Source organism: Gambusia affinis, linkage group LG17, assembly GCF_019740435.1.
Source record: "Gambusia affinis linkage group LG17, SWU_Gaff_1.0, whole genome shotgun sequence".
Classification (NCBI taxonomy): domain Eukaryota; kingdom Metazoa; phylum Chordata; class Actinopteri; order Cyprinodontiformes; family Poeciliidae; genus Gambusia; species Gambusia affinis.
In genome coordinates this window covers 12,011,310-12,024,733 of record NC_057884.1, presented here as the reverse complement: position 1 = coordinate 12,024,733, position 13,424 = coordinate 12,011,310, and the positions used below count along the sequence as shown (strand labels likewise).

The 13,424-nt window shown below is 37.0% G+C and overlaps 1 protein-coding gene across 9 annotated transcripts in view; it reads left to right on the top strand.

Annotated features, from left to right (window-relative positions):
• rgs3a (regulator of G protein signaling 3a) overlaps nucleotides 1-13,424 on the top strand; it is a 133,806-nt gene that overhangs the window by 70,114 nt on the left and 50,268 nt on the right. For 8 of the 9 annotated variants that reach the window (XM_044096091.1, XM_044096093.1, XM_044096094.1 and 5 more), the window contains one exon: nucleotides 4,762-4,896. In XM_044096091.1, coding sequence (XP_043952026.1) covers nucleotides 4,762-4,896 — 135 coding nt within the window. Of the gene's footprint in view, nucleotides 1-4,761; nucleotides 4,897-13,126; nucleotides 13,358-13,424 lie in introns of those variants that run through there. The other variant, XM_044096100.1, reaches the window with a different exon arrangement.

The following is a 13,424-nucleotide window of genomic DNA, read 5'->3' as shown; positions in this document are numbered from 1 at the left end:
TTTATTAATTTTTTTCTTGAGCACACAACTGAATAATAAGCGGTTTATCTGAATGCCAAAGATTTGTTTCAAATAACACAATGCAGTGAGTAACAAGCTTAGACAGAGCAGTACATGGGAAAAAAAAACAAACATTGAGCATTTAGGGACCTAATGCTGTTTTAAAAAAAATTAATCCCTTGATATTTATTTATTTTTTTTTGCCAAATTAATGTTTTAGTTTTGGGAATTTGTACTTTAATTGAATAAGATTAATTGTTCTGTAGTATTTGTATGCAGAAATAATTAGGCATGGAGCCTGAAACAAGAAGGACTGAGATTCCCCTGTCAGGTTCTGGCACAAGAACGCTGTCAGTTTTCTTATCTCGGTGCAATGCAAAACACTTGGCATGTCTCCAGAACTGTCGAACTCTGCTTGAATCTCTGATAACAAACATATGATGGCTGCCACATTGCAGCGGAACATCTCAGCTGGCTCATTATCACCAGGCGTTGTGAGGCAAAGAAAGATCCCACTGAAGCCATGCAAACGTGTACCTGGGCCGTTTAGGTGAGCTGTGTTGACAGCGAACACGCTGAAAACTCATCTGCCAGATGGCTCAGGGGGAGGGCTTCAACCAAGGAGCACTTTAATCAATCTGATTACGGGGAAATGCTGTCTGTATTTTTAGCTACTCCATGGCAGACCAGTGGCCATTCATTGAATTTGGTTTCATTAGGTCTTATGTGCATCTCATGGAGGGGTGGATATATAAACGGGGGTGAACTAATGTAGGAGACAGAATAGGGGGGCGGACGAGCTATTTTAGCTAATGTGCCTTTTTATGTGATCCTTTTCTAAAACAGACACTCACTCTATTGTTGAATTAAGGAGGGATTCATTTGCAACCTGACTCAGCCACTAAAAGTTACAAATTATATATCGTCCAAAAAAGGGTACCAAGACTGAGTAACTGCATCCTGTTTTAATGCCAAGAAGCTGCATCAGTATAAACCTCCCTAATAAATCTGAAAATAATTTGAGTTTAGAATCAAAATATCATATATTTCCAAAGGTTTTTCTAACAATAACCTTTGTGTTTGATTTTTCTTTTTGTCGTTTGAGTGAAACATCAGTAGATATTAGCTGTAATATTCCAATGTATGGTTTTCTACTGAGCTCTACAGTATTTTGTTGTCTAAATTACAAGGAATCTGGATCAATGTTTGTTTTTAATGTGTTTGTGTAGGACATTCCATTACAAAGCAATGCACAATAAGGATTCGTGTTCTCACTAAAACCAGGAAGATAGAGCACATAACACCAGTTTTAAAGTCTCTCCATTGGCTCCCTGTAGCTCAAAGAATAGACTTTAAAATACTGTTGTTAGTTTATAAATCACTGAATGGTTTAGCACCACAATACATTAAAGATCTGCTGTTATTGTATCAACCTTCCAGACTTCTCAGGTCTTCTGGTTCTGGTCTGCTCTGCATCCCCAGAACCAGAACCAAACGAGGAGAAGCGGCATTTAGCATCTATGCACCAAAAATCTGGAACAAACTTCCAGAAAACTGTAAAACAGCTGAAACACTGACTTCCTTTAAATCTCAACTAAAAACCCACTTGTTTAGAGTTGTATTCAAAACGTAATCAATTGCAAATTTATTGACGGAATCTGACTATGTTGTGTTTTTATTGTTGATTCTATGTTGCATTGTGTTTTTGTGTTTGATTTGATGTAAAGCACTTTGAAATGCCTTGCTGCTGAAATGTGCTATACAAATAAAGTTTGATTGATTGATTGATTGATGACTTGGGTCACTTAAGCAAACCCTTATTTATGCCAGTATGATTTCTAAATTATGGAAATCTTTCCTTTCTTTGGTAGATGAGAGGTGCAAGCCTTCCTGTCTCTCTGGGACTGTTAGACTGTGAATTAGTGCCCATGTTTGTTGTCTTCATATTTTTATCTTTTGAATCGTTTTCTAAACACAGAGCCAGATTATACTATAGAATTCAATCTGGTGCTGTGCAGGGAAAGTAACTTTGGTTGGTGTGTTTGTCTGTGCCTTTCCAAGCACTGCTCTGTTTTTAGCATTTCTGATCTGTTGGCATGAGATGAGTTTTGTTTACTTCAGAACAATGGGATTTTATATAACAAGCTAAACCTTTGAGACAAATTAATGCTAGTGATTTTAAGGGATGTAGCCGTTTTGTGTCATTGAGTGTTAATATATATATTTTTTAAACAAGAATAAAAGGATTTTTAATGCTCTTTCATGTAGATCAAAAGAAAGAGCTGCATCAGGTTTGTGGTGCTACTTTCTAACATCCTTAAAATGTCTTGCTCTTCGGGAAGCAGTGGGTACAGGATTATTTCCAGCATGATAGCCGTGCTTTTTTCACTCCACCCCGTGGCTTTTTGAGGAGCTTTTCGCGAACTCTGTGCATGGGAGCACAAAAACAGTCTTAGATGGAAATATAAGATTTTCATCCAGAGCAACACGGAGGTAGTTTACACAGAGGATGCTTGTTTGTGTGTGTTTGACTATCACAGGCTTTGTCGTACCCTTATAGACTCCAATTTGGTCTAAATGATGGATATCAAAGTCAGGTTTGATACAATAAATGCTTTTGCTACTGTATCTGAGCTGATTCTCTTTCTAAGTTTTGTCTCTTTATTTCTCTTTCTATGCCTTTGTTCTCTTTTCATCTAAATGCTCTACTTTAGATCAATACACTCCCAGCCTTCTTCAAGGTTTAACTCCCCTTTTCCTTGCATCAGCAACAATGACACAGATTTAACTGCAGAGGCCCCCCAATAGCAGTATCCTCCTGTTTGACAGCACTCAAAAGACGCATGGAAAGACTCTGTAGTGTTACAAACAGAGTCAGGCATGAAAACACCTCATTGCCTGAAAAAACAGGCAAATGTACTCCCCAAATGACTCACCACTGACCAGGGCATCAAGCGTTGAGACAGGCCTAGAGGACTTCAGTCAATCTCTGAAGACTTGAACAAAATGGGTAAAATTCTATTCATAGCCCGAAATGTGCCCAAAAATTTCAGGACGAATGTTTCTCCCTGGTACTGCCTGAAACAGAGCAAACTGAGGTGGATAAGAATTGTTATGTAGGACAGAGGAGACAAAATGAAAAAAAATGTGTGATGAATTGGTTTCCTTTTCATTACACAAACCAAACATAAAAGGGTAATGGTGAGCATGGTCTCTAATGCTGTGGCTCAATAACTTATCAGGAAGCATTCATTTAACATCAAAGAAGCAAACAAACAATCTTTTGGAAGCAGACAGATTGTTCCTGTACTCTAACTAAAAACGTTTAAAATAGGACCGGGAGAATTGGAAAATTCTAACACAATTAATTGCTTTTCTGTGTTGATATACAAAAGTCCCAAGCTGTAACTTTTTGTTTTGTGTTCCCGATACAATCATAAATCTGATGCACAAGCGGCATCCTCAAACAACAAACAAAATCTATTTCTATGCCTCCTGGGGGTTAAATTTTGTTTCAAAATGACTGTAGGGATTTTTTCAGTGGCGTGCATTTTTTTCTGGCACACACAGAAATTTCTGTGCCAAGAAAATAAATCTTGTCTTATCCTAAGAGGAAACACCTTCTTCCAGGTGTTTGCTGAATCCCTCACTTCACTTTTAGCCAATTGTAAATGTAACTTTTTATACAATGTTTTGACATATTAGGTGCATGTCCCTGAATAACTTTGACCCTGATTTTGTCTGGTGTTTTTTTTCAACCTACATTAAGTTGTTTATTAACTAATGCTCACTACCAAACCTTCAATGCAATGGCAGAACATCTATATTTATACTGAGATTAAATTACACACAAGTGGACTCTAATCATTAGGTGACTGAATTTTATTTAGGGGTATCAGTATTAAGTGAGCTGAATACATATGGACTAACTTTTGAGTTGCCTTTTCTTTTCATTCATAACGCGCTCTCCTTTTTTGTCGGTATGTTAAATAAAACGAATATGATTGCGGTTCTAATTTAGCAAAAATATAAACAAAACTCAAGGGCTATGAATACATTTAAAAGGCAATATAAACCTAATCATCCCAGAAGTGCACCAAATGGAAATAAAAATGAACATGCACACATCACATTATTTATTTCATTGCACACGAGTGAGTCAAAGTTTGAGGACATTGTGGTAATTACAAAGAGGTATTTTTCTCCTCTTGTGCAAAAAGCACCTAAACCAGCAGGCTCTGCCAACTCCTAACCAGTTTAGCATTGGTTGTCATATGTTCTTCCTCTTGTACTCCCAAGCGACGTATCGATTTGTTCACTTTCAGTGAGTGCCATCTAGAGTCTGGTTACGCTATCGTTCCGTCAGCATATCAAATTCTGCTTGAAGTAGAAGCGGGCCGTTATTCAATTTCACTAAAGCGAGCATTTCAGTGTTCAAGGAGGAAGAAAAGGAAGTTCGAATAACATCTGAATGTGAAGGCATTATAAAATGTTGTAAAGAAATATAGAGCTACAAGAAGATGTTGTAAGATGTTTTTTAAAACCACTAATACTTTAATAAATATTCTGTCTTGTTTTAAAAAGGCTTAAAATCTCAACTTTTTCCTTTTGTTTGCTGTCAAAGCAACAGGAAACATAGTTTCTCTTTATGTCTCTGACATTAATAGCTAACTGCCTGCTATCTTTTCTCCCCCAACCCCCACTTTTTTTTTTTTTCTTTTTTTTTTTTTTGCTCCTCTCTCTCCCCCCGTCTGTCTCTAGAAGTGTGACTGCCTGCTCAGCCTGGAAGCCTATTCAGCGGACCAGAAGCGCCGCGTGTGTCAGTGCCTGAAGGACAACATTGACAAGCAACTCCAGCTTCACAGGAGGGATCCCTCCGTTCCGCATTTTGAACAGGTAGGACGCACGGACACGGACACGCGTGCACATCCCGGAGCGTTTTCAATTTCCAAAGATGAATCAGGAAATAGATGAACACATTGGAATACATATATTTGCTCATACCGCCCCTACTATCACACATGCCTGGTGAACATCACATGCTTCCAAGTATATACGGTGTGAAACAGTGCACACTTGGAAACAGTTTTTGCTGTTATAAATAGCGGTCAGTATATTTCTACAGCACTTTTCTTTTATTTGGCTTGACTGAAATAGTATCTCCGCTTTATTTTTGAACCATGTGTAACTGCGATCAGGTGCTGAGATGAGGTTATTTGGAGCTGTGCTTCATGCTGTTTAATTAAAAATGTAACTTGTTCGTCAAGTTTTGGTTTTCCATCTGAGTAGTATTGTGGATCATAATTTTCTATCGAGAAAATTAATTCACATCCACAAAACTCTGTATTCTTTAGATTTTAAGTGAGATTTCTCTCGTTTAAAGCTTTTATTGACGCTTGTTTTCAAAGTTTCCATCTCACAGTACAGAGTTCTTTGATTATGGAAACCAATTTTACTTAAAATCAATGCATTAGGATAAGAATATGCCAGTATAGTTAATTCAGATAACTTGTTCTTCTTTCATATCAGCCCACATTTAGGCAAAAGGTCATTGCTGATTTTTATCAATTTGCTGAAGCTTTTATTTAAAATTATGGTTTGATTCTAAAGTCTTACGTTTGCCATGCATGTCTACTATAAACATTCTGAGTGAATTTTACCTTTGCAGACATGTTGCAATTTTTTTGAATGAAGCACAGGGAATAAAACAATCTTTCATCTGAGTTGAGTCTTCTCCCCATAAGTCGTACATTTTAGAGCAAGTTTGTTTTGAAACTGTTTGTAGGGACAATAAGAGAGCTGTAACAAAGTTTTGAAAGTAATATTGCAGCGTGAAATCCCAAGAAAAGGAGGCGTAAAGCTGCAACCAGAGAGAGTGTTTCAAAACTCCAGTAGGAATTAGTTAAGCTTCTCCAGGATGGAGAGGCCCTTTGATCTAGGCAACCTGGATTTGAAGATAATTTTATTTTTTTTATTTTTTTTTATTTAATGTGAGATTATTTAAAACACTGTCAGTGGTTCTGGATATCAAACATCAAGAGCACGTTTGAATTTGCACTGTGATTTAAAAGTGCTGTTTGGCTTTGTCTTCTCTGATTTAAGTGAGACTGTGAAAGCAACCTTCAAGTTCTTCATCTTAAGATCCACCATGGGAAATATACACAAAAAAAATGATTTCTTGTTGTTTTACTGTCAGGATCTTTAATGTCTGATAGTCATAATACAGATAGTTCTTATTTAGTGCGTCTGAATTATTTATTGAATTTCTCACTGAATTTTGTATTGCTACCAGTAAGTATTATGAATTTGTTTTTAATTTATCTGACTAGATTGGCTCTACATCATTTATTTTAACAGCATTCCCATTTCTCCTTTATTTAAATGCTAATGCCTTTTCTGTTTCTCCAAATCTTCACTTCTTTCATATTTAATGAGCGAGATAGACATGCCATTCTGTCCCCAGCTCATTTGAGTTCAGCTGAAAGGTGAATAAAAGAGATAAATAACCTTGTGAAGAAGGCCCACCTGTTGTACATTAGGACTTCATTTCATCAGCGTATTAAAGAGAGGAGGAAAAAAGGAAAGAAAGGCCGGCAATCTTTCATCCCTTTTTCATTGCTTTTTTCTGTATTATTTCCTCTCCGTTTCAATATACCGTATATTTGTGATGCATGTGTGTTTCTGCACTTTAAATCCTTCTGCACTCAAGAGATTTATCCAAATACCCTGCTGTTTTCAAACCTCTTTGAGATGTGCTTCTTGAGCCTTGCTCAGGAATTCATCTGATGTTGCCTTTAGACAGTTTTTTAAATACAAGTTTTGCAAATGCAGTGTTTTGTCTTAATAATGTGTTCAAATGTCCTCTATTAAATTCCACAGAAATGCCAAAGCCTTTGGATGCATATGTTGCAGTTTTCTGTATACTCATATGGTATCAGTTATGTGGAGCTGAAACAAATGAAAACCAAACACATGCAACAACATTGACCATAATCAATGATCAAAGAACAACCTCCTTTCTGTCTCAGGTCAGACATGTTGTAGGAACATCCTTACTTCATTTCCTGTTATTTTAATTTGTTCAGGATGCTCTATAATTTATTTCATAGTTTCAATCTGAGTTTAAACAGGCACACATTATAGCTTCAAACCTTTCACATCTTTAAGAAATAACAGAGATAAAATTTTTGTTCTCATGTTAAAACGATTTACCCTCCTTCAGGGCACATTGGGAGTTCTGCGATGCGTCACTGCAATTAATGTGCATCAATTTGCTCCTTTAACACAAGGACGTGTCATGATGGGGCGTTCAGGGAAAGAACAGATTATTGGACGTCAGTGTTGAAGCTTCTGAATAGAACATATTTGAAAAGGATTGCTGGACACAATGGCTTGGCACATATGCCACCTAGCAGACATAACAATCTCTAACTTGAAAATAACCCAGCAAATATTAACTAGCTCTTCAAGTCAGTCTTATTACAGATTCTGTAGTGTCTATTTTTTGAAGTTCAGTTTCCCAATCGCCAAAACATTAGAAAAAATGAGCAAAGAGCCTTTTTTTTTTAGTAGTTTGTCTTTCATCTGGCTTGTTTTCATGGTCTTTGTGCAGCTCTTTGGATCTTTTTCTTGTAATCGCTTATTGCTGTAAATGAAAATGTTAACTCTTTCCTGAAGGCAATGAAATGCATGCTTAATCATAGTATTTTACTTCTTGACAAATTAGTTCACTTTTGATTGCATTTCTCCAGAGTACCTTAGAGGCAAATAGTTTGTGTTCAGTCACCTTCAACTATGTTTAATTATATGCAAATCAGCTTTGTCAAGTATGAAAGATGTGAAGATAAAGTCCTTTTGTGTCCTGTGTGTTCCTTTGGGGGTCTTCATTTCTGCATTGGAAAGGAGGACACACTCCCATAGATAGATGTGAGCATACATGTGGGTCACATCCTCCTAAAAAAACCTCTCAATACTAAAGTGTATCTTCTTGCTAAGTAAGAATTTGGGATGATTTATTCTTTTGTTGATGAGTGTAAAACTGTGCTTTGGGATTTAGTCCACAACCATCACTGCTTTGAACTTTAACAGTTCTTCCTTCATCAGAGGTGAGCTTATTTAATTTCTTCTTCATTGTTACTATTGTGTCAACACCAACAGACATTTTAAAATCTGAATCAACTACACGTTTCATGATCTAGGCATTTTCATGCCTGTATTCAAGAAGTGCTGCAAAAGAGCTTTATAAAATTACCCTCTGATTCTCACGTTTCCCTTGTGTCAGTTCCCTTATTTCTCCCCTTCACACACAAAGCCGAGCAAATTCACACTTAGCTGAAGTGCGCAACTCTCTCAAGAGTTATTTTCTAGTGTGCAGGGAAACCAGAATACTTTTTTAGGGAAACACACACAAAATCCAAATCCATTCCGACTCCGTTCTCGTTCGTGTCTTTTTTGGCAAATAGGCTTATTTCTTCACAGTGTTGATGTCAGCAGCTGCCCTATTTCTTCAGTCCCTGAACATTGTTGATATATTTTTAAAGAAAAAATTGACTTTTTCAGTGGGATGGTCAATAATCGTCTTGTGACAGTAAAAGTTGGGTTTCATGAGTATTATTTGATATTCTGAGACCTACTCTATGTCAGAGGGGAAAAAAATGGAGCAATTTTCTTATCACTTCTGATTTCACTGACTTTTTGCAGCCTGATTAAAAAAAATAAAAATCTGGAAAAAAAGTGAGGTAAGATTGCATGGAGCCCAGATGAGTGTTGTTCAAGATATGTGATATCGAAAGTTTTCAGGAAATTATAAAATATTAGTTCAAAGGCTTAATGATTCATTCTTTATTGCTATATATATCAGATGGCTCTGTGTCCTTTGAGTGCAAATCTGTATTGTCAAACCAGATATTATTACAAGATAAAACAATTAGGCATTTTCCTGTCTTTATCATCACTTACTCTTTTAAATGGATGATGTACAATGGATATTTTAAGTAATGTAGTTTTGATTGTATATACATTTGAATAATTTTGATCTTAGGAAACCCATTCCTTTTAGCAGTAAATGCAGCAACATACCTCAAACATGTATTTGAAATCTTGCATTTGCTTTTATTTTTATAAAAGAAAACTAAAAAAACATTTAGCTGTGTGGAGAAATGTCCTAAAGCCATCAAACGTCTCCAAACTCTTCCACTGGAAAGCTTTCGGTATATTTTCGTCTGAATAGCATCAGCCACTAAGATGCGGGAAAAATACATTTGCACAGCTGTGCGGACATGCACACACACACAAAACACACACAGTAAAAAGGAAATCTAAACAGGGCCGCCTGTATTGAAAATGACAGCCACGTTCACACTGTTAGCATTTGATGTGTAATGCTGGCACTCCTTCTCTGAGTCAGAAGAGCAAAACAAACTATCTGGGGTTGAAAAGTTGTATAATTTTCTACTTGAGCACAATCAGTACATTCACATAAAAAGTGAGGAAAGATGAGAGCTTCTGCTAATGAACAGTTCGGCTGTCCTCTCATTTCACGTTTATCAGAATCTGCTTTAGCTACAGACATGGTTACATTCAAGTACTTATGTTGGAGGAAACTTTGACGACTGACAAAGGGGGCCTTTCTTGTTCTCTTCCTTTGGTACACTTTGAGTGTGATGATGAATTGTATTCTCTTCCATCCTAATTCATCACATCTCCCATACATCTGAAGCAGGCACGTAAGCATTCAGTTAAATATGAGAAGTTCACTGACTGAGAAGAAGTGCTTAGGAATGTGATCTTTCCTCCTCTCAACACTCTGTTTTAACAAGCAGGACCAGAAAACAACGTCAAAATAAGTTCTTTGCTTTCATTTAGTTGGACTTGTGAGTGAATGAATGAGTGAATGAATGAATGAGTTTTTACCCTTATTTTAGAGTGTAAAAAGCATACAGTCTATCTTAGCTATTCCAAAAGCAAACTCTGATTAGCATCTGGGATTATTCCTTGTCAAAATATGTAACTTCAGCCACTTCAGATGAAGTTGAAGAGTTTAAAAGCAGTTCTTCTCTATTTTACTCCCATAACATTCGTGAATATATTGGCATTATGCAGTGGTGCTAGGTGAGAAACCTTTTCATTCTTAATTTTCAAAATCGTTTTCAACAAACATTTGGTGTCATATCTCATACTAAGTTGTATATTTTAGTACAGCTGTAATGTACATATTGTTTTGTCAAAATTCTTAATAGTTATTAATGAGTTCAAAAGCTGGACTATGACTCATGAAGCAAGAAATGGGAATCGTAAAAGGTCTATGAGAAAATAAAATAAAGTTTACAATTACTGCTGAAGGCATAATTTTACTCTTGTTGATACGTTTGTACGTTTCAAGAAGTGAGTTGGTTTACCTCAAAAGTCTTTATCGGTGGTGTTTTGTGGTTCAGTAGCTAAAACCATTTTAGCTACTGAACAACAAAAAATTCTCCAACATAGCGCCAGCTGGCATTAGGTTAGCAGGGCAATATTACAGAAATATTAGTCAAGGTACAATTCTGATTTCTCTTCATCCTTTCAAAGTTGTTTGAGAAACGAAATTAAAGCAGAGCTCAAATACGAGGAGTGACACATAACCATATAAAACTTTATTAAATTTTTATTCTTTTTCTACTCAATCGCCACCCATAGTCTTGAATTTACATCAATTTACATTAACCGTAATTTACATTAACCGTAATTTTAACTGCGATAAACATTTGAAGACGCACATATCGTGTAATTAACGTGTCTCCTGCTCTTGTTGATTCACTGTGCTGAAGCAGTTTCCCCTTCAGTGTCTCTAATTAGATATGGATGAATTCTATTCGTCTTGCCTTTGCTCATCACCTCCGTTCACACATCCATGCTCAGACACACACCACTCACACTGCATGCTATTTTTGGGGCATGTTGTCTTGACATCCAGATTTAGAACTCACTCATTTGAATATGGCAGATGTGAGTTACTTTTCTGAAATATTTGATAGATTATGGACAATTCACAATTTACAAATGTGCTAGTTTGCTAAAATAGCATATTTATTGTGGCCGAGTACAATATCCAAGATTGGAAATACACAAAAAAGCATAAAAACTACTGAAAAGACCAGCGTGACTGAAACTGGTATAGGTTGAAAGGAATCTTTTGTTTACTTTTGCACACAGATGGTGTTATTTGACTGCATACTTGTTTGATTTTTACTTTCTTCTACTTTTTTCTCTGTGGTTGAAAATTTAAAGTAACAGAGCAATCCTTTTTTTTTTCTTTTGCCTTGTCTTGGTTGCTGCCTTTTCTCTTTTAGGTCTTTACGTTTTCTTATGTTAATAAATGAAACATTTCAATTACTCTCACAAGTCTTTTTCTATAGTCTAAATTGGAAAATAAAAATAACAGCCAATTTTTTTTAGTATCTATTATTGGTGCTTTGAATTTAAAGCATATTTAAAATTGTGGGAATTAATGGTTAATTAACTCCCACGACTTAATTTGCACCTCTAGTAATTTGTGATTGAATAAAACATTACTATCTATGCTCGTGAATATGCTTCGTAAGTGTTGGAACCTTTTATTAGAGAGGAATGCTCTGGAATCGCCTTGTATTGCTAGGAGTAGTTATCCTCACAGTTTGCAGTTCCCAGAGGCTTAGCTTAGAGGTGACGTCAATCCCAAATCCGAGTTGCAACTTCACACTGAATGCAGGAAAAGCACCGATTCTTTCTTCCACTTTCATTCCATTGCACTCTGCGAGTACCACTACATTTAGTCTCTTCTCGTATCACCCGGCACCTTCTCCCCTCTGATGTTCACGGACACATTCATGCAAAAACAAACATAAACGAGGCTGAACAGTGTCAATCATTGCAATGTGCCGTGCTGAATTAATTCCCGACTTTCTGAAAGAATTAATGATTTTCCCATGATGGAGTGTTGCTTAGCTTGATTTTAACTTACCTTTTAACTATTCATAACTGGATTACATAACGGAAATGCATCCCCACAGAAGGTGCTGTAGATAAGAGCTGTGCAGACTCTGTCCTAAGAAGGGAATGCAGAGCATAAAGTCCATTCCTCTCAGGTTCAATTATGCACATTCTTCACTGTGAAAAATGATGCCTGCTCCACCAAGCATGTAATGGAACTGGGATAAGAGTTTAATTCCTACATTAATAGGCTCACTTTGATCCAAAGACCCTTTTTGATTAAAACAAGTATTTATACAGCTGTGACATTTAGAATTGTAAACAATTTACCAGCCAATAAAAAGAGAGTAATCAGGGAAAAAGGGAAACAATAAAATCTAGCTTCCCTTAAGTTGATCTTTTACCTTTTAAATGTCACTCATTACTTCATGCCTCTTCTGGGTATGTTCTTCCATACCTTTGGCTTCATAGGATTAGCAGGACAGCAATCCAATCAGTATAGCCAACGGGGTTTGAAATAGCTGTTTAGGCAGCTCTTTCTATATTAGCACATGATATGATTAGGTAAGGCCTGATGAATAGCTTGCATGACTCCCTTTGGGTGCAAAGCAGACACACAGTCAGTGAAAGAAAGCAGGTTAGTTTGTGTGTGTGTGTGTGTGTGTGTGTGTGTGCGTGTGTGTGTGTGTGTCTCATTAGAAGCAAAAGACACGGCCCTAACCATTCTGCTCCTTTACAGGTTTTAAATTGAGGCTTTGATTCACGGCTGAGCAAGTTCTAAAAATAGCGAGTTGGGGAAGAAAGGGGGAAGCGATAGAAAGGGAGAAAGAGGGAGGGAGGGAATGAAGGACACAGGCTGCTTTGGTGTCAGCAGAGTTAGTTGTATTTGATCTTTTTCCATCAGATCAAATACAATCTGATGGAAAAGATTGTATTTTCCATCAGATAACACAATCTAAAGGTTTTTAATACATCACATTTTCACAACTCCTCCTTTTCACGCTCACAACTCCGTCTCTCCCTCTGATTCCATCTGTCTTACTTTTTTTTTTCCCCAAATCCCTCTTTTAGCCCCCCTCCTTCCGCCCACCTTTTTCTTTCTCGCTGTCTTTTGCACACACGTTGGCATGCACGTTATCACTGAGCTGGGGCAGAAGCCGGGACTGCAGCAACAACACAGACAAGAAACAAGAAGCAAGGAGGAGAAAAGCAGGGCTGAATTGTTTTGAGGAACACACAGAAATATAGAAAAAATATCTCAGGATAAGTAGTCTGCATCTAACTTGTGCGGCTGCTGGCAGTGTTTGTGGATGAACACTGCCGTCGCACACCGGGACACACAGCAGCAACACACTTTATACACTCATTCAGACGAGCAACAGCGCTGCCTGTCCAGATGCCAGTGTCTAAGGTAACGTATACAAACCTCTTTGGGATTCTCACTCGGAGCTCATTCAGAGACTTGTGGTGCTTTGACG